Source organism: Symsagittifera roscoffensis, chromosome 9 (assembly GCF_963678635.1).
Source record: "Symsagittifera roscoffensis chromosome 9, txSymRosc1.1, whole genome shotgun sequence".
In the NCBI taxonomy this organism is placed as follows: domain Eukaryota; kingdom Metazoa; phylum Xenacoelomorpha; order Acoela; family Convolutidae; genus Symsagittifera; species Symsagittifera roscoffensis.
Genome location: NC_087070.1, coordinates 52,640,280 through 52,662,919, shown reverse-complemented (window position 1 = coordinate 52,662,919; position 22,640 = coordinate 52,640,280). Strand labels below are relative to the sequence as shown.

At 33.5% G+C, this 22,640-nt stretch overlaps 1 protein-coding gene across 2 annotated transcripts in view; it reads right to left on the bottom strand.

The window, feature by feature from the left end:
- The window catches only part of LOC134854891 (uncharacterized), a 263,671-nt gene that overhangs the window by 111,176 nt on the left and 129,855 nt on the right, over positions 1-22,640 (bottom strand). For both annotated transcript variants that reach the window (XM_063871250.1, XM_063871251.1), the window contains 4 exons: positions 21,787-21,929; positions 19,508-19,660; positions 18,042-18,311; positions 17,392-17,539 (listed from right to left, as the gene is read on the bottom strand). In XM_063871250.1, the coding sequence (XP_063727320.1) occupies positions 17,392-17,539; positions 18,042-18,311; positions 19,508-19,660; positions 21,787-21,929 (714 nt within the window). The remainder of the gene's footprint in view (positions 1-17,391; positions 17,540-18,041; positions 18,312-19,507; positions 19,661-21,786; positions 21,930-22,640) is intronic.

The window sequence follows — 22,640 nt, the reverse complement described above, 5'->3', positions numbered from 1 at the left end:
TTCTTTGGTTGTGTCCTTTTTTCAAAAATCAAATTGTTTTTGGTATGGGTTTGTCTTGCGCCTTTTTTGTGTTTTATTATTTCTTTCTTAGACTTTATAATAGTCTTCAAAAGAATAAATTATCCAGTTTTAAACTGGGTAAATCCGGTTTGGGTACCGTTGGTTTTCTTTTCTTAGTCATGCTGTTATTTTATGATTTGTGGTGTTTAGTAAGCTGCGTTGGTTGGTTTGGTTTAGTATATAATTCCTTTCCAACCGGGTAAAAGGAAAGTTTGAAACTTGTTATCGTGTGTTAGAGTTGTTGAGTGTGAAAACTTGAAACTTAAAATCATTATTTAAACAATTCGTCGTGGGCGAGCTGTGCGAGTTTGGATAGAATTCTTGTGCGAGTGAATGAAAATATCAAAAGGTTAGTACTGCATTTTCATTTTATCAATTTATTACATAGAATTTCAAGTTTACTGCTTTTTGTTGGGGGAAATTTAAAGTTATAAATTTTCATTGTAATTAAATTTACTGCTTTATGGAGAAACAATTTATAAACTATTTTACTACATTTGGTATGAATTTTATTATATTATCTTGTGCAAAATATTAATGAAGTTTAGAAGAATTTTAACAAGTTTATTTTTTATTTATATTTTCTGTTTTTTGCAGATGATCGTGGTATGAAGACTAGAAATGTAAAATAAACATGAATAAAGAATTGTTAGTACTAATTTAAATTTATTAGTTAAGAATATTTTTAAATGATACTTACTTGTTAATCGTCTGGGAAAAAGCCGTGGTGGAAGATGTCGTGTATCATGTCCGATGTTGTTAGTAATTTTGCTAGTATGCGAATGATGTTTTTAGTTTGAAGCAGTGGCCAAAGCAATTGAAGTGCTTCAATGGTTTTTAGTTCTTCGGTGCCTACTGCAAACTCATAAGGTGTGTTTTGAATGAGGTTATATATTTTGTGATTATATTTAGTATTGTGAATAAATTCTAAAATTGGGATTTCTATAGGCTGGATAAATTCATGTGGGATAAGGAAGGGTCTGGATTCTTCGGCGTTAAAGGTCTTTGTGATGGGACAAAATATATACATTTGTGTTACTGGGTCATAATTGCGGAGGATGCCGCGGAGGTTAGTATCCTTGATGCAATAGGTGAAATTAAGAAAAAATGGTGAAGTGTACTTCGAGTTAAGAAACTGAAAACGATGGTGTGGTTGTCTTGATGGAGTATGTAAATCAAAATGATTTTGTATGAAGCGATACTATGTATATGTATGAGTCTGTTTAGTGCGTAACATAATGTCGTGTGAACAGTGCAAATCGCGTTCATGTGGTGCAAGGAAGTGAAAGGTTAGTGAAAATAACTGAAATTTGTCTTGAAAACTTTCGTAAGCTTGAATATCATTTAGTGCTTCAGAAATGATGTGATCATATTTTCTATCAAAAATATTAAGTGTGAATACATATGACGTTTTGATGAAAATTTTTTCTGTTAGTTTTGGGTTAGCGAAGCGGTCGTCATCTAGAAATTGGTCTTGATTAGTTCGGATGATATTATGATCGTAATATTTTATTGTAAATTCGTTAGCACGAGGTGCAGTGAATGTTTTTAGTAATTTTTTATATCCTATATAAGTAAACTGTCTAGGTGTTAGTGTTGCGGTGAGTCTATATAACATATCTTTATTCTTTTCTATATCGTCATGAGTACTAGAATGTGGCAGGCAAAGGGTATTAGTAAAATGGTAATATGCTGTCCAGTGAAGTGTGGGCATTAAAACATGTTCATCTACAAAACTACGTGTGTCGTTAGTGTCGTTAGGTGTGTTTAATGTATATTGCGGGAATGAGGGTAAGGTGATTGCTAGAAAACCTTTCGTGTTTGTGTGTTGTGGATGATTAATATATTCGCAGGCTGTTCCGGGTTTGGTCGGGAATGGGTGATTCGGGAATTTTTGTTTAAAAGTGCGATAAGCTCGGTGAGTGCTATTCGATGTTTCGGTGGATGTGGATGATTGTGCTAATGATGCAGTGTAAGCTGAGGAGGGTGTAGGAGTAGGTGGGTTTGAGGATTCTATTGTGGATGAGATTTGATGTATGGTGAGGGTGTTAGAGTGTATTAACTGTTGCTGTAGGGTGATAAAATTATCGAGTTCCAGGGAAATTTGGGGGGTATCTGGAGAATTATTAGATGATCGGTCGGAATGAAATGGAGAGTAGGTTGGGGTTACTTGCGAAGCATAAGAAGGAGTGGAAACGGATGGGAGTGAATTATTTAGTGGGATTGGTTGAAAAGGGGGTTTTGAAAAAACTGAGGAGTTGGTTTGAAAATTATTGGATGGAGATGGTTCGGAGTCTGCAAATTCGTCAGGGGTTTCTATATTAGAGTTATTAAGTTGTGAGATGGAGTATAAAACTGAAATATCTGAGTTAGTATCCGAATTCGTGCTTGATGATATATTAATAGTTGGGAAATCGGGTGGTGGGAAAGCAAAAAGTGGGATTATTGGGATTGGAGTGTGGAGGATGGTTGGGTGGGAATTTGAGCGGTGTAGGGATCCAAGTTGTCGGCTCATCGTGGGCTAAAAAATGATTATTTTGAGACTGAAAAGCGTTGATATGGGGTTGTTCTATAATTTGTTCATATGTATTATCATCTTGTGAATGATGTCATTATATGTTGTATGGTACTTTGTGATATATTTGGTCTAAAATTTGGGTTATGTGTTACTGCTAGGTTTCGGAAATTACGTGGGACTAAGGATGATGGATGGTTATGTGGTAGGGGTGGCAACTGTGGTGCGGTAGGTGTTACTTCTATGTTATTATGTTCTTCGTCGTACGTGTTCTGTCTTGTCGCTATTTTTGTATTATATTCTTTTATTTGTGCGTCTAGAAGAATTTTGTTTATTGATGAAGAAAAAATTCCAAAAAATCCTGCAAATAGTATGCGTGCTACATTTGCTTGTCTATTTACTTGTGTGTGTATAGCGCATGTAATATAGATTCCTTTTAAAAGTGAAAAAAGAAATCCTATAAAGTTAAACATTGCGTATAGGATAGTTAATTTTTCTAAGATGTAATAGGGCCATCCTAGAAAATCGAGAATTTCATTTTTTAGGGTAACAAAGCTAAAAATATTTATAGGTGAAATATCTTGTGGTCTGTATTTTTCACCGTTTAGATATATATAGTTTTTAATGTCTTTAAAATATCCGCTATAATCTTGTGTATAAATATCTGCAAATTCTGCGGTTTCGGCAAGTTTTTGTAATTTTTGATCAATTGATTGTCTTTGTATAGTGTCCATTTGTGTTAATAATTCTTGGAATTGATGTGTTCTAATGTGGTGTTCGATATCTGATTTTGAATATATTCCAATTGATTGTAAATCAATACTTGGATTACGAGCAATAGCTCTGATGCTTTCGGGTGAAAATTTTTTGAGTGATTGCATTAACGTAGGGTATGGAGTAAGAAGATAATATTTATCTTCATCAGGGTTCAATTGTACTACATTATGGCTATTTTTTGATCCACATGGGACTGCGGTATCCCAAAAATATGTTCGTCTTGAGAGTGTGTCAACAAAATGTACCTTATTTTTTATAAAAAATAGGGATTCTTTTATAGCAATCTTCAAAAACATATAGTGGTGATACTTTTTTGGTACAAGTATAAAACCATAATACGTTTCCTTCGTAGTCTAGAAAATTTGATCTATTTCCTGATAATTATATCCTGCGTAGGGTATTTTTAATACTGCTAGTGCGAGTGATTGTAGGATTTGTGTTCTTTCTAATTCGCATAGTTGGTGAAGTGTTTCTAATTCGGAGAGTGACTTTTCTTGAAAAATTCGACTAATCGTGTAGTCTAACTTCATATCTAATTGGATATCATAGTGGATATTACCAAAATAAGTGTTATTCATTAGTGATAATTCTTGTAAACGTGTACTTCTAGTGTCATGTGGTTTTAGTTTTCCACCAGGTTGACCATTGCTTTTTTGAAAGTTAACTGGTATGTATGATGTTCCTTCGTTTAGAGGGTGACCTGTGGCATAAGGGTCAAATTTTATTTTTCCAGTGGTCATGTCGAAACCTTTTTCGTATTCAACTAGTATTTCAGAATATTGTGTTTTGTAAAGTGGGTTCCTGTATTTGCATGCGATTTCTGTTTCTTGATTTATTTGGAAACGTGTTAATTTATTTTCTATATTATGGATATTTCGGAAATCAGTACTTTGTTTTCGTGATGGATGAACTTGTTCATATAGAATTGATTCTAAAAAATTTTTTTCGTGAAATTTTATGATTCGAGCGTGTATTTTTGCTACTTGAAATGTTGTGCATGTAACTTCGGGAAACCAAACAATTGTTGCTTGTGTCCGTGTTGTAGGATCACAATAACCTTGATCGTTTTTACAAGGTAATCTAATTCCTTGATAGATCATTGTGTTGTCGGATAAATCTCGTGTGAGTTGTATTTTTTCGAGTTGTATTTTCCAATCGAAAAACATTATTTCTTGATATCCTTTATTTTTTGTGTCTACTTTGCAGTTTGATGGATTATTTATACCAATGTGTGGTATCCAGTGTTTATCGTGTATATCATAAGTTAATCTTCCGTGTGCGCCGTTGTATGGGTATTTTTCATCTAGTTTTATATGTCCTTGATATCTTTCAAGTTCTGCTTGATGTACAGAATCGGCAAAGGCTTGAAATTATACTAGTTTTCTGTCGGCGTTTTTATTTCTTGTGATATTTAGTCTGAGTAGCTCGTTTTTACAATCATCGGGATTTAGATGTAGAAGTCGCTCTATATTACTTTGGTAGAATGATTCGTGGTCAAGTCGGTTTTTATTTCCGTTTGAAACTTGTGAACAATGTACTTTCTTTTCGGAAAATGTTGCTGCAAATTTATATCCTGCGACTGTAGTTGCTCGGGCTTTTGAATACAGTGTCACTGTTATATTTGTAGTTTCTATAGCTTGTGGTTCTGTTTCGCATTGTGATACTTGATTTATTGCATATTTGTGGAGTGTTTTTTGTTCATTTTCTTCACAATCGTAGTGTGTTACTAATAAGTCCTGGGGTCCTGTGCGGGGAGAAGGATTTGTGTTTTGATCGGAAAATATTGGAAAAAAAATTTGTTGAAATTTCAATATTTTTAGAATATACATGTGTATGATAATCCTGAGTATGGGTTATAAAATGTGATGTAACCAATTGTCTTTTTGGTATATCTGTCGTACTTATATATTACTTCAGTTGTTATAAATGGTGGTGGTAGTGATTGAGCTGTTATATTGGGTGGGTTTAATGGGTAAGGATGTTGAACAATGTTGTTAAGTTGAATCGTGATTTCGAATTTTAATTGTAGACTTTTTTTTAATTTTAATTTGTAGAGTATTTGGATGTTATGGTCACGAATGTCTTCGTGGATGTCTTGTCTATATTGTAGTCTATGGAGTGCCCAATTGTGGAGTCGGTTACTTTCTGGATGTTGTCCAAATAATGGTGGGGTTGCTGTGAACGTGTTCCAATCTAATCTTAAAGGGATATTTGTTGATGATTGTTCTCGATATCTAGCGTCGAGGTTATTTGGAAAATTTAGGGGGACAGGCGTCGGTGAAATCTGGCTTATTGATGGTGTTGATGGTAGTGATAGTGTTTCTGGTAGTGATGATGATGTTGTTGTATCCGTAGAAATATCTATTGGGTCATTTATTAAGTTTGGTTCACCTTGTGTGAATGAGTGTGTTGTCCAATATGGTAGTCGTGATGTTTGATTGGGGGGGTTAAAGGGATTGTCACGTATTTGTTCAGATGTTGGTGTTAAACCTAAGTAATCTGAGGGTATACTTGAGGTGCTACGTTGTGAAAGAAGTGTAGGGGTTTCTGGTAATGTGCTATTTGGGTTTTCTGGAGTAATTTGTGATGGGGATTGGGGTATATCAAAATGAACTCGGGGGGTTTGAAAATTTCGTCGTGGATGTATAATTTGTCTGTTTATTTCAACTGTACTTTGGTTTTGACTAATGTTTCTTATTCTACTTAATTCTTGTGGTAATGTTGGGTACAAGTTATATGTTGGTTCACTTAGGGGTGCTTGTCGCTGAACTGGTACTAATGGTTCGGATAAGAGATCGTGTCGTTCTTCAAAAGTGTAGGGGTTATCTTGGAAAGAAACTCGTGTGGATGTTTGGGGGTTTTGGGTAGTTGTAGGTATTGTCGGGTTTTCTTGGGATGATTTCGGTGAAGACTGACTGTGTGATTGTTGGTTAGCAATTTTTGAAGGTATTTTGATAGATTTTTCCTAGTGAAAAAATTTATTTTTATTGTAGTATTATCCAAGGAAAAGAATTAAAAGGATTGTTGCAAAGGCGAATGTGATTATTGCCTTTTTTATACATTTGCACATTGTCAATATTAGGGAAGATAAAAATGTTATAAAAATTAAAAATAGTAAAAAATTATCAGCTCTACTAAAAATTGTTCGTATCATTTAAATAAACTTTGGGTTATCGTACCTGTGAAAATGGTCAATGTTTTGGGAAAGTTGGAGATATATTTCAAATAGGGAGTAGAAAATTTAAAAAATGTTGCAAAAAATGATTAAAATTATTATAAAAGCTTCAAAGGTATCAAAGAGAAATATGAATAAAAGTTTAAATATTGTGAAAAAGTTTATGAAAATGTTGAAAATTGTATTTTTAAAGATATTGACTGATCGAGAGAAGAGCATTTAAGAAATGATTTCTTGGTCGAATATTTTTTTGTTGTTTGGGGCAATTTTCAAGTGTGGTCGAGTTATTTATTGATTTTTTGACAAGTGGGTTGAGTTTTGTGAAAAGTTGTTGGGGGCTAATTTTATGGTGTTCGGGAGATCCTCTTTGCTTTATTTTTATTGGTCAGGTGATCTGAGGTATTTTTGAGATTTTTGTACTTTAGGCTAAACTAATACTGTCGTATTTTTACTTTAGGCTAATTTATCATTTTTGGTTGGGGGGTTTTTGAGGTCTAAGTTTGGAAAATATTGTTGATCTTTGCGTTATTAGATAAGGGAGGGTTATGATATTCTGGTGGTATTTATTTTAGATCTCAAGTCTAAGTGGTTTGCTTATTTTTGACGTGGAGGTTGTAAAGTTATAGTTATAGATATGCCTGGAGTTAAATGTCTTTCGTCTAATAGGTTGGTGTTATAGTTATAGAAGGTGACGGATTGAATGAATCCTATTGGCTGAATTTGAACTAGAATTGTTGCGTTTTTTGTCAGCATGTTATTTTGAAAAATGAAGATTCAATATGATCGAGAGGTGCGATGATTTTAAAATTAAAGTTGTTTTTGAAATTCAACTTTCTTTAATATTTTAGATTGTGTGATGAATGTTTTGTAGTTTTTACGTGGTTGATTTCTAAGTCGCGATGACTCTCTATGTTCTGATTTCTCGACTTGTTCTTGTGATAAAATTTTTTCTATCATTTTCCTATTTTTCCTTTCTTTTTGAGGTATTTTTTTATTTAGCTTTTTTGTATTGTTTTGGGTTGTAGTGGGTTTTGTATTTTGTTTTCCATGATGAATGTCGTTTTGTTCATTTATTTCTTTTTCCGTATGTGGGTGATTTTGAATAACTTTTAAACCTGTGAAAGAATATAATTGAGTTAATTCGCGTAGTGCGTACTCTTTTGGGTAGTAAGGCAATAGATTGTTCCGATGTTGAACAATTTCTTTTTGGTTTGAATCGGTGATTTTATATGTTACGTCAGTGGGTTTGGCAATTATTTGGTATGGTCCTTTGCGAAGGGGTTGTAATTTTTTAGAAATTCGTTTTTGTGTATTAAAAAGGAATACACAAAAATTTATTTTTGTGTATTCCTTTTTTTGTGTAAAGCGTGAATTAATTTGTTCGTTAATGTTTTGCCTTTGTAACAATTTTTTTGTTACTCTTTGGTAAATTTCATTGTGTTTTTTATCTCTATTTAAAATCCATTCGGTGTGTGTGCCGGAGGCTAATTTAAGGATTTGTGGGTGATGAAAATGATCTTCATCATGCGTGTGTAAAGGTAGGTTATAACAAACTGAGTCTTTATTTGGTTGGCAATAAGCTTGTGCATTTTTATGAGAGTTTGCTGTAAACATAATTGCTTTACGTGGCTTTTGATTAAAAACCATTTCGTATGGTGACATTCCTAAAGTTGTCGTAATTTGTGAATTATATGCTAAGGGAAATAATTTTACATCTGCTGACCATTCTGTGTATCTTGTATCATTTCCATTTATGATACATCTAAGATATTCTTGTAGTGAACGGTTCATACCTTCGACTAAACCGTTTGTCCAAGGTGCATGAGATGTACGTGGTTTATGTTTGATGTTATATAAGTGACATAGTGTGATGATTTCATTATTTATGAATTCTGTACCGTTATCTGTAAGTAAGATTTCGGGTAATCCGAATTTATCTATCCAGTGTTCATAAAGTGTTGTGTAAGCATAATAAGCATTACAATGTGGTACTGGGTTGAGTGCTACATAATGTGTAAATGCATCAACAATTACCATAATGTAGGAGTTTCCTTCAGAGGAGGGTGAAATTGGTCCTTTTGTATCGAATGAAATACGATGGTTAAAATATAAACTTTGTCCTTTAAAATCTTGCCTTTGTGCTATTTGTTTTTGATTTGGATAAGGTTTATTTAGCTGTCATACTATACAATCATTGCATAATACTTTTATCCAAATTGGTGCATTTGGGAAATAAAAATTTTTGTATAAAGTTTGAATATGTTTCCTCTGATTCAGAGTGTCCTTTACTATTTTGTGTATGTGAAATGTTAAAAGCTATTAGTATCATACTTAAAGGGAGACAGGGAACTGTAGAATCATTCAACTGATATTCTAGAAGGTCTGTGTTTTCATTAATTGTTGTATTATTAAATTTTCGGAAATATCGGAGGAGTGTTTTATTTCCTAAAATTGTGGTATCTGCTTTTACGGGCTTAGTTTTGTATGTGTGCCATGATTTTAGTTGTCTAATTACTGGGTCAAAATTTTGATAATGTTTCAAGAGTTCAAGTGTAATTTTGTCTGTTGGAGGGAGAAAAATATTTTCAATTTCTAATTTTGATAGGGGAATTGTATCAAGTGGGTCATGGAGGTCAAAAACTTGATTTATTGTGTATTTTGAATCATATGTTTGTGGTCCTGATAAATTTATTTTATCAGTTAAATTTTCTTTTTCAATTAATGGAAAAAAATCTTTTTTATGCGAGTGTTGTTTTATTCGTTTTTGTTGCGTGTTATTTTTTATCCATTGTGAGTATGGAATTAGTTTGAAAGTTGAGGTTCCTAGTAGATCAACTTCGTAGTGATTATTTTGGCAATCTAAGTAAAGCGAGATGTTTCGTCTTTTGCAAGGTAAAATTTTATATTTTTTGGTATTTCAACTGTAGTTTTTCGTGTAAGTATTTCAGGTGGTGTATTTCGACTTAATGTATCTGGTAATGCAAGATTCTTTCCTGCTGTCCAAACTATATGTAAGTTTGGAAATTTCATTAGAATTAATTGAAATCTATAAACTCGGTGATTGGGATTTGACTTTTGTGTAAAAAGAAAAATGATTGGTGTATGATCTGTGAATAGAATTGTTGGATGTTTTGATCCAAGTATCAGAAATTCATATTCTGTGAGTGTATAAATTATAGCTGTACATTCTCTCATTAGAGTTGAGAGTCGTAACTCTGCTTGTGTGAATAATCGGGAATTTGCTGATATAAGGTTCATTTTATTTGTACCACTATGTGATTGTAGTAATGCTGCGCCGATGCCAAAATTTGAAGCATCGCACATTGCATAGAATGGTTGATTTGGATCTGGAATTGTGTTTGAAATTTGTTCAGTTAAAAGTTTTTTAATTTCTTCAAATCGTGTTTGATGTTCAGTGGTCCATTCAAAATTATTTTGTTGTCTGAGGATATTATAGAACGGTCTTAAATATGATTGCATTTTATAAACGTACTTGCTTAAGAAATTTAACATTCCCAGGAATTCTTGGATTTTCTTTTTGTTTGTTGGTGGTTTAAGTTTTTGAATAGCATCAATGCGTGATTTTAATGGAGTGATTGTGTTTCTTTCTATATTATGTCCTAAAAATTTAACTCGTGTCAAAAAGAAGTGTGATTTATCGGGGGCGGCCTTCAGATTTTCGTTCTGAAGTATTTTATGATAAGTGCTCTAAAACTGTAAACATTTCTTCTTTTGTCTGTGATTGCATAAAAACATCATCCAAATAGGTGATTGCGTTTTTCTTGAGTATTAGTGGTCTAAAAATTTTACTCATGACAGCTGAAAATGCTGCTGGTCCTATGGAAATTCCATAGAATAGGCGGTTAAATTCGTATTGTTGATTTCCAATAACAAATTGTGTTAAACGTCGTGATTGTTCATCTAGTGGCATTTGATTTTATGCACTATTCATATCTGCGGTTGTAAAGTATTTTCCGTTTATTTTTGTTAAGATAACTTGTTTTGGTTCAATAGGCCAATTGCATTTCGATTCGTCAATTAGTGAATTGAAGTATCTAGCGTCTAAAACTATTTTTTATAATTCTCCTTTTGTTAGAATGATAACAGGGTTAATAAATGTGCTACCTTTTGGTTGTTCTTCTTTATTTACTAGTGAGATAATTTTGTATTGTTCTAAAATATCAAGTAATCTATTTACTTTGTCGTGTAAATGAATTGGTACTTTACTAGCTCTTTGTTTTTTGAAAACTGCGTCAGGTTTTAACGGGAGATGTAGTGATGAACTGATTTTCCCAACATCAAATTTTGATGTTGCGTAGACTGTTGAATATTTTAACAGTTGTTTTGCTAGTTTGTCAAAATCGATTTGTGTAATTTGTGAAGGTTCAAAATTAAACATCGTTAAAAATTGTTGTTGTTCTTTTGTGTAATTTGTTATATTGAACGTTGGTTTAAAATATGGTGTTTTTGTGAAGTAATCTGTGTTTCTCTTTTCATTGCTTATTATGTTATTTATGGATAATTCTTCGTCAAGAATTGTGGATTGGCAAATATCTAATAATTAGATTATAATATTTACGCGGTAGGCTACTTCATGTATGGGTGAGATTGTAGCGTTTGTTTCGCAATATCCTAAAAGTCCTAAGGGTAATGTTACTTGATACGGTGTATTGTTATACACGTGTAACGAAATGATGTCGGAATTCGTGTTTTTCAAAATTTTTATAGATGAGATCGTGATTTTGAAAAACTTGTGAATAGGTTTAAATTCAAAGTCTGACATAAAAAGTTGTTGTTTATTTTGACTTTTATCATACTGGTGAACTTGTTTTATTGAAAAGTTATATATATTTCCTGATAATGGTTTCAGGTGTTTCCGTTGTTGGTAATAAATTGGATAAAATTTTGAGAAGAATGGTGGTTGTTTGTTTAATCTTTGAAAAAATGTTAGAGCTGTATTTTTTTTTGTGTATTTATCTTTGATTAGTATTTTACTATTTAGGATGTTGCTTGTTGGTATATATTTTGATATAAATGGTATGCCAATGATATTGTGCTTAATATCAGTAATATGGAATATTTGTTTAAATGGTTTGTTTAGAATTTTATTTTGTTCCATTGTTCTTGTGGGAAGAAGGAATAATTGGATTTTTCCATAATTTACTAATGTTGATCCTTGTGCTGTGGCTAGTTTACTAGAGGTTGCAAGAGGCGTTAATTTTGGATGTAATGTTTTGATTTCATGTGGGAATATTAATTATGTTTGATTCTACTCCTGAATCAATAAAAAAATCAATTTCAAGATCTGGTAGTTGAAATTCTTTGTTTCTTGGACTTTCTAAGAGAAATGGTATTGTCCAAATTTTTTCTCTGGGTTGTTCGTTTTGTATATTTTGATAAATATGATTTGTGTTTGAACATTTTGTTTTGTCTTTTTCATCGGGTTTAATTACCGTGTTAATTTCGTTTACTTCTTGTGTAATTTGTGTAGTATCGATGGGTTCAATATAATAATTGTGAAGGAGTTCCAATTGATTTTCGTATATATGTGATGTAAAAGGTTGTTCATATATGATAGGTTCATAGTCGTTTTCGACTGTTATCATATTTACGGAGATAGTATTTTCTGTATCACTTTCTGTATCTGATGATCCACAGTTTATTTGATTTAGTTGTAGTTCGTTACTTCCTGTGTCATCAATACCTGGGGGGTCTGATGTTGTTTCTTCATTTGACTGTACTTGATTAATATGTCTTTGATGTTTTGATGTACTACTTCTGTATCGATGTTTGGAATTATTATAATGGTTATTATTCCTGTGTGGTGACTGGGAATAATTTCTATATTGATTATTATATCTTGAATTTCGATTTTTATGAATTGTTCCGTGATCTGTTTTGATAATTGTCATTTGATCTGTGATAGTTTGATCTATTATACGAGTTATATCTTGATCGATTGTTCGGGTAATTCTGATTTCGATTGTTCGAATAACTTCTATTTCTATTATGTGAATAGTTTCTATTCCTGTTGTATGATGAGTTTCGTGATTGATTATTCGAATAGTGTTTATTTCTTGGGTTTGATTGGGAACTGGATCTAGAAACAAATTGTGTTGCATTGGAATTTGATCTTGAATAGTTATTTCGACTATTTGATCGATTATAATTATTTTGTGAGGAATTTTGTGTATTTCTTCGTTCTGGTGATCTTCCTCTATAACTTGAGTTTTATGGTGATTGATTCCTTGTGTAATTGGTGTTGTTCGGAAGTGGTTTTCCTGAACTATTATTACTATATATATGTTTGTTTGGTAGATTTTGATCTTTTTTCATATATTGATAGAACGATTTATTTGGTTCTTTATGCTTTTGAGGTTTATTCTGATTATCTTGTTGTTTTTGTCTACATTCGGAAAGACTGTGTCCGTATCGTCGGCAAAAATTACACCATTTTTTGATGGATGGTTTGCCTTTAAAATTTGGATGTTTTTCATAGATATTTAGTATTTCAGTGATTCTTTGAATTAGGTCTGTATCTGATTCCTGTATGTTATTTATTTGTGTAGTGTTTGTTTCAATTCGATTAACATATTGTAGTTTAAGATTTTCAGTTTCTTCAAGTTTCATTGTGATTTCCGCTTGCTCTAGTTTGTCTACTAGTTTTCGAAAATCTAAATCTGGCTCTCGAATTGAGGAAGGATGAGATGCTCCCTTTTTTGTTGCTATTTTCCTTAATTGAGGTGTTAAGGTCATCGTTAAAATTTCTGTCATTTTTGTGTTTTTTGATAGTCATGTGTATTAAGTGAATATGCGTTTCGAACTAGTGTTTCGATGCGTACTGCTAATTGTTTGATGGTTTCATTTGGTAATCTGCGAATTTCATTACATAAAACTCTTTGGTGTTGTTTATTTCTTTCGGAGTCAAACATTTTTGAAAAGTCTTGTGTAAATCTTTTCCAGTCTGATTTTATTTCTATTGGTAATACAGAAAACCATTTTTGAGCTGCATCATCTAAGGTTGTTTGTATCAATGCTCTGCGTCTATGTATCCAATTTTGATGTAGTGGCGTATTAATTGGTTCAGGTCCTATATTTAAAATTAAATTTGCTGTTACTGCATTTAAATAATCTTCTACAGAATATTCAGGATCTGTTCCTGTAAATACCATCAGTGGTTTATTGGATGTTATTGATGATCCACCCATGAGGTATGGATTCATTGTCATCTGTAGTGATTCTGCGGCATTTGGCATTTGCGAAAAATTTGAAAGTTGATTTTTTGTTATCACGTGTTGCTGAAGGTAATATGAAAGCGGTAGTTCATTTTGCATTTGAGTTGGTTGATAAGAACGCATTGACATTGGATTTTGTGGTTGTATTGGTTGAGAAGATTGTATGTTAAAGGGATTTTGTATATGCATTTGTTGTGGATGTTGTACATCTGTTGGGTTTTGTGGGTAAATTTTCATATTTCGAGATGGTTGAGATTGTCGTGGTCTTTGTGTGCGATATTCTTTAGTATATGGTGCAAAAATATCTGGTTGGTGATAATCATCTTCATCGGATGATAAATAGTTTGTATTAAATGGTGTGTATTGGTTATTTTTATTTTGTTGGAAGAATGGGTAATTTTCAGTATAATCCTGTGTAGGTTGTGGATTATCTGGAAAATTTACTGAATTCGTCGATGTTTTCGGGAGATTCCAATAATGAGAACATACGTGTCGAATTTAAACTGTTATTTCGTGTATCAGGTAAAAATGTATTGTAGTTTAATGGTGTTGCATCAATCGTTAGTGGTATTACTTTTACATAATCTCTGTGATAAGATATTGTACTTATTGCTTGACTTGAGATAGATTGTGGGCTTTTTATAAATGTAGGATGAGACCATTCAGGGTCCCAAACGTAGTCTGATTGTTCTGTAATGGCAGTGTCATCATTTGAATTTTGAAGTCTGAAATTTTTTCTTGCTTGTGAAATTAAGTCTAAATTATGTGTGAAATAATCTATTATAAACCATGCCAAAATTTTTTGTAAGTCATGTTTAGTGTGTTGTGAAATATCATCTTTAGTGAAATTTTCTTTGATTATATGTAGAAAAGTTGAAAATAATGCAATTTCATTTCGTACTTTTGTATGTTTGGATGTTTCAGTTGGTGAGATACTTTGAAATTGTGTTTTTTTCTAATCTAGAAATATAGGTATATATTTTTACAAAAACTTCATTAGTGAATATAGAGTTTGCTCTTTGTGAATTGTGATATTGTATGCTTTTGATATATTCTAGGAATACTTTTTAAAATTCTAATTCAAGATCGTCTGTTTGAATTACATATTTACGATGATTCGTATTTGGTGTGCTGAATTCTATGGTGTAGATTCCATATTGTTGTGTTAAGTTACATATGTCTTTTAAATAATGTTCAATAATTTGTCTTTTGATTTTTATATCTGGGAATTCTGCTTTGCATGGACTGATTCCGGGTTCAAACAAATTTACGAGTAAATTCTTGCAAAAATCATGCTGCCCTCTATTATCGGGTGCATCTATGAGGAAGGGGTAAAGCTCTTCGTCATCTGGACTATCGTCACTTTGAGTGTGGCTCATTTTTTCGTTTGATGACTGTTAATATATAGCTATCAATGTGTCTAATTGGTTGATTCCAGTTATACAGGTGTACTGGTTTGTGTTTGTATTGCTTTTTTATTCTTCTTTTTCTTCTTTTTGATAAATTTGAAGTTGTTTCTGAATCGGAAAAATATAATTGATCGTGAATGGGACAATTTTTATCAATTGATTCTTTTAATTTGTAGAGTTCATCTAAACTGCTGGTTTCTCATTCGGAAAATGCGTTTCTATTTTTTGAAAATCTTTTTCGTGTGATTTGTCTTTGTTTGTTTATAATTTTTCTTTTTATTGTTTGTCGTTTTCTTCTAATGTATCCAACTGTTTGTGTATGAGGTGTGATTACAAGATCGTATTTTTGTTATCTATCTCACAGTTGTGTAAAACGATTGTTTGCTTATTTCCTAGATTTTTGAATGACATAAGGTTTAGGATGAGGGATGCAAAAAGTTGTTAGGTATTTTTATTTTCTTAGACTGTTGGTCCTTACGATTTTTTGGTTAGCTTAACCTGGGTCTTTTATTTAGGGTTGGAGAGAAAAGTATATGGATTCCGAAGAATGATTTTTTACTTTCTCGTGGCTAATCTAAGCTAAGGTGTTAACTTACTTAATCTTACTTAGGGGTAGTGATTGTGTTCAAGGGTTGGAGAATAGTAAATCGATCCACAAGGTTCAGGTATAATTAGAACGCAAGTAGTTCGTTAGATACTATTTTAAACTTACTAAGTCTAAGATCTATCCTGGGTCTGGTAAGAGGAGGGTTCAAGTGAAGGATGAATAACCGGAGTTCTTCACTGTTTATCTTAATTTGAATGGTTAGTCTTATTAAAAAATTTCTATTAATCCTGGGTCTTTTGGAAGGGTTGGATAGTGAATCGACGTTTGAGGTCGTTAGACACTTGCTAAGTGGGTGGGGGAGAACAAAATTGTTCTTTTTTGATCCAAGGATAGGCCTTGATGATCAGGTTTTAAATTTAGTGAAATAGAAAATTAATTAAGATCCAAGGATAAGCCTTGATGATCTGGTTTTAAAATTAAGTGAATTTAAATTTAAAATGGTTTAAATTTATTTAATAAAAAGATTTAGTATTTTAATGATATTAGTGAGCTTATGATTGCTGTTATGTTTAGGTGATGAAGCTGGGACAACAGATGATTTATGATTACTAACAATTTATTGTCATGCTACTAATTTTTGTTTTCATTTTCAATAAATATTTTTCAAATATGTTTTATATAAGACTGCAGAAATTTAGAAAACGATCTGAGATCTTTTTATCAATCGTTATTGTACATTAATAATTTTGTTTAGCGCCTGAAATGATCATGAAGATTGACATCAAAATTTTATGTTTGCAGATGAAAATCTAAATTCATTGCTAATAAGACTCTAAATATAAAAGTTTGTGTTGGCTTTTGCCGTACAATCATAAAACTATATGGTAAGTTTCTACTTTGTCGTATGTCGTCTCTTGTTCGAGGTTTTCTTCCAATTCCGGGTAGTTCTATTATTTTTCGGAATATTGGCTCTGATCTATTGAGTCGTAGAGACATTTCGATTAAATTATTATCGTATAACATTTTGAAAATGTTTTGTCTAATTTCTAATCTATTTTTGGTTAGTTCTAAGCTATTAAGGTCTTATTCGAGACTTATGGTCGCACCAGATGAGTTAGAACCGATGTGGTTAACTCATAGAGTAATTTCGGATAGGGTACACCGTCTGCTCGTCACGCTATCTTATTTTCGGCCGGATAGATTCGTGCAACTTCTTAGTCTAATACCGATCCTAATCTTACTCTTATACTTTCTAGTCTCAGGGTGTTTAACTAGTCTCTGCTAGGCTCAATAGATCTAGGGTATACTGGTTTGTTGCGGCTGCTGATGTTCTCGTGGAGAGACAACTAATTTCTAAGTTAAATTCAAATCTCTCTGGTGCTGAAATTACAAGTAATTTCAGCACTTACAAATAAGTGGGTTGTTAGTAAGATGGATTATGATTGGTTAATATTAAATACTTTACAGTGGTAAAAAATCCAATTTATCCAATCATAAAATATAGTTTAGATCAGGTTCCAAAAGTGTTAAATATGTTGCACATTTTTTTCTTTTTCTTGCTTTCTTTAAAAATTAGCAGATTACTCTTTTTATTTACTTCTATCCACCCGAAATTTTTGCAAGTCTCATTTTTCACAAGTTAGCAAATCGCAAAAGGTTAAATGAGCTCGAACCTGGTGGGGTTGGCGTCTGCTGCGTTTGGAGTGGCGTCTATTTGCATCACAAACATGTCCTCAGGCACAACTGTGCAAGTCGGCAGTTCGGGTCTCGTGTACACGTCAATCACGGCAAACTGGCTACACAGTTCAAGAAGAACAATACCTGAAATTCAATCATCATATTGTTATCATTAAGGAAAACTTGGTAGTTTCATCCTGAAAAGTCTCACACTGTAAATTGTAAGTATGAAAAGTCGATATCATCGTTTAAAAAAATTGCAAATTAACGCAATTTAAAAAGTATACATGTTATTGTATCGCATGTTTTATTGCCCCAGAAATGTTTTCCCCATCTTTTGAAATCAATCTAGTCCAAGTATGGTGAAGATTAACTTTGGCTAAGTGAACAAATGGATCTAAGTGAATAAATGTAGCATTTTTTCCTCCATTCCCTCGTCCTATCCTTTAAGTCCGGCAGCGTCGACCACCCCCCTCGCCCCGCAACCCCTTGTCCCATCCCTTATGATAAATATTAAATAAAATCCAGCCCTCAACTCGACAAACTCATCAGTTAAACCTATGCGAATGCTCTCCCTATTAACGATATCTGACCCCATCTGCAGTTAGGGTGGGGGTAGTTAAATAGATCAGAAGTAACTGCTGACCTGGATCAGTTGTTTCGTCCAGACGAAGTGCTTCGAAGTCAGTCGCATTGCAGTCGATACACCCGGTCACACTCACTTTGTACTGGGCGGCAGGAGACAAAGTTCCACCGGCAGTTCCCCCGTCGACCAAATCTGTCAAATCGTCGGTTTCGTCTCTGGCTGTTACTCCGTTCACGGCATTCCCGTACGCCGATATCCGCGCGGTTGTTCCGGCAGCGTCCACCGCGGTGACGAGAGAAGTTTCGAGACGATCGAGCATGGCATAGTATCCTAAGATATATACAGACCAATAAGGTACAACTATGATCAAATGATTGAAAATTGAGACGCGCCGGAAACAAAAACAGAAAAAGTTTTTGAACAGACATGTTTTAAATGTTTAGGTTTTACGCCCCGAGGATGAAAAAGTGCCCAATTGGAATATGCTTACCGACAGTAAGAAAACAGCCAAGGAATTCAAAGAAACCGAAAAAATGGCCATTTTTGAAAGTTTGTCAAATTTCAAACTTGGAAAAGTTGAGGCTCTTTCACGTCAAAAATCTTTGAATTTCAAGAACCTTTTATGATTGACATCTTTTTTCATACTAACCCTACGAAAGAAAATTGGTGCACTAGGTAACTTCTTAAGTCCGCTTGAAATTCTGAAAAAACGTCTATGTTCGAAACTTGTACATTTGTACTTTCGTAATTGGAGTCGTCTTACTACGTCTTCTTTTTAGCAAATAAATTTGAAGCGAATACATGACTGCTCGTACCAGGGCGAAGCCCTGAATGTTCCGACTGCCTTTTGAGGTTTCATGGAGCAGTAATAACATCAAAAAATTAAATGTATCAAAACAAATGAAAATTTTTTTTTTCTAAAATTTGAAATTTTTTATGAAAATCATCCCCCACACGCCATATTAAATACAAAAGGATAAATTTCGCTCCATGTAACAAATCAATTATGGCAAATAAGCTTCTTTCAACCAATTTGGAACGATTTTAATACGGACTAACGCGTTAATAGCGCGAAATATATCGCGCGTTAATTGTCCCAAATTGGCCAAAATGGCAATCTTTAAACCCCCATAACTTTACGAAAAATGATCAAAGGCAAATTTTTTTTTCAAATATAAGCTCAGGACAACAATAGATTTCGAATGATATAAAAAAATTCCGTCAAAAATGGCTAGTTAAAAAGTCGAAATTTGTCTGAAGAAAAAAAAACCCACCCGAGCACAAATATTCCGTTACTTTCGTATCGAAAGTCGGAACAAAAATAGTTTGCTGTAAAAACAAACAAGTGCTGTAGTTAAAAAAAAGTACGAGAGATTGATTTATTAAATTTTTCATTGCAGCTAAAATCACCAATGAAATATCTTTTTTTATGATACATCATTCGACACCATCTGACGTTTGATGGGGGAGGGGGTTTCCATTTGACGTTTGATGGGGGGGGGGGGGGGTTTGGCCTTATGACCTACCAGTGGGATGTTCATCTGGGCTGCTCCACTTGACAGACACTTCGGTTGTGGTGCAGTTGTCCTCAAACAAGTCCAGAGGGGGTTCCGGGTGGGTACACATGTATACCACTTGACTGGCAGGACTCAACTCCCCATTATGTCCAATCAGGAACCCTGCGACCAAGTTAACCGATGACTCATTGGTACTCTCATTTTAACACTTCGCTTCAAGCGTTTGTAGACTTCATACTTAGATTTTAAAATTTAAAAATATACTGAGATGGGGCTGGTTTGCTATCTCATAGTAGTTTCAGACGTGATTGCGGTCGCATGATTAAAAACTGAAAAAAAAGGTGCAAAAAATAGTCCTAGTTTTCATTATTGAACTATGTCATTCATCGTCAGTTGCCAGTCACTCAAGTGTCGAACATGCCGCACTTTTGTCAATGCCGCTTTTTTCTCACTTTTGAGATGGGTGGTAAATCAGTACATCGATGTATCGGTAAACCGAAAACAGGCGGACCAGATCAGTAAATCAAAAATTCATGATGGAATTACGTAAAACCATTAACTAAAAACTGACATTTTTATAAAATGACAAATTTTTTCCTCAAAACAAAAAAAGAACAGAAAATGGAATATAATAACTCTTCCCATGCGCTCGCTCCGTACTTTTGGAATTATTGTTCTAGCTCGTGGAACATTTATTCTATAATAATTTAATTCCGCAATTGATGCAACTATTAGGTAAATCAGTTTACTGATCTGGTAATTTACTGACACATCGGTTTACTGTACGCACCCCATTGAAATGAGACTGGTTTGCTATCTGAATGAGTAATTTCAGATAGAATTACACTGTCTGTTCCTTACGCCAGTAATCTTTTTTCGGTAGCCTAGTGTCGTGTAATTACTTAGTCCAATACTCATCTTATTAATAATTTTTGTTCCTAGGTCTCAGTAGATCTCATAAAAAAACTGGTGAATCGATTGGTGTTTCAAATCGACTTGATTCTATTCTTTCTTAAGTTTACAGTCAAGTTTTACAATTAAAATTTTCTAATTATGAAAATTGATTGGTAAGTAATAAATACTTTACAATCATACTTTAACATATAGGGTGACCATTAATAAAAACATAGCCAATTGACAGTTGGAAATGAGTAATGAACGCAAGGAAACTAAAACAAAAACTGGCTTGTTTTTTCAAAAATCGTCAACTTGTGAAATTCGGAGAAAAAAATCGATGGCCTTAAAGCTCTTTGAATTTGTAGAACAATTTATGATGGACACTTTTTTTGTTAAAATTAATCCAATTTGAGAAAACTGGAACATCAGGTAGAATTCACTGGGAAATCTGGTAACTAATTTCCATTTTCGAAATTAGAAGTCCATCACGTTTTTCGTGACCTTTACATTTTTGCTGTTCGATAGCGGAGTTAGCCTTCCTTTTTAACACTGGAAATGCACTGAACTTAAAAAAAAATCTTAAGTCAAACCGCGAAAAATCAAAATTGACCGTGAACAAGTTTTGAGACTTTTTCCTGAGAAAAACAAAAACAAAAAAAAATCAGCAAGACCTATATAAGAGTACTTCTCTCTACTCACTACGTTCATCGCGCCATTTTTCGCGCCATTTCCACGTTTGTATTTGGAGAGTGCCATTCACGTCACTTTTAGCAGATGAATTTCAATAGAACTCAAAAAGTGCATATATACCTAAGTGCATTAATAAAAGCATCAATATGTATGAATGCACATCTGTAGTTATTAGAGACTTTTCGGACTTTTCCTGAAAAAAAGCAAAGAAAAAAATCCGCAAGACTTATATAAAAGTCTTCACTACGTTCATTACTCTTAAATAGTCAAAATTCTAGCCTCATCACAAGCAAAACTAACCAATCTTTATCCATAACTTAAAACCACTAAAAAGTTGTATAATGATCAGTTTAAATGATCAGAACGACCACCTTTTAATAAGATTGCAAACAAGCTGACTTCTTTAATAAAGAAACCGTCATGGGTGTATCGATTGTTTCTAACCAAAATTTGAAAGTACTTCAATTTTACACAAAAAAAGACTGGCGTTTTGCAAGACTGCTATTCTTTCTGTATAACAGAATGGAATGAATCGCACACTCAATTTCGCCAAATTCAACCCGTTGATATGTATTGATTGTATTCATTGCCCACTTTACGCCACATCACATTACATGTTTAACATTGATCATACGAATCCAATTCCGAATGAAGAAGATATATATGTGTCGTACGGATTGAATTGAGTTGAGAGTGCTAACCAGTGTAGCTGTAGGCGGTGGCTGGTACGAGGGGTGTGTCGATGAAGGGCGAGGAGATTGGGGATCCGATGTTGTTGCCGTCCCTTTCCAGACTCAAGTCAAATTCACTCACCCCACCCGACAAAAAGAAGGAAACCGTCATGCTAAAAAAGAAAGGAAGAAATACTTACACTACACTTCAAGCCTTTTAAATTAAAATTCTAGCTCATCTGCCGTTACCCACCATAGATTTTTGAAAAATATCCCCGCAAATAGCCCAATAAATATGAAATTTGCACATAGATCGATTCACGCACACTTGGTCATCAAAATTTAACCCAGTAGCGAATTAAGGGGGGGCGGGGGGGTTGAACGCTTTCTTTAGGGATTCGACGCCCTGCCGACCCAAACGGTATCACTTTTGTACTAATTTGAGATATCCATTTTGGCTGACTGGCCTTAAAATTTTTCTAAATGCGCCTTCGTCGCAAATCTATACTACTTTGAGGGGGGAGCCCTAAACAATTTGGTCGACCTAAAAAAAAGGTCGACAAAATTTTCAAAAATTTTTTGAAAATCCGCCCCCCCTCGAGAAATCCACGCCTGCTTTTACCTTTAAATCCTCGTGTTACTCCAAATAATTGACGCTAGGCAACGAAAAAAGAGACAAAACACTTCAACTCAAATATTTTTTTTGTCCGACTTCTATTGGGAAAGCGATTAAAACGACTAATTTTGTGTTTAATACCATGTCTAAAAAGCCTTTTGAAATCGGTATTAAGACTTCCCAAATTCAGCTTTGAAGTTGTATTATCTTGCCAGTGTCATGGCTTTAATGACTACCTAACAAACATGGAAGCCTTACCTAGGGCTTA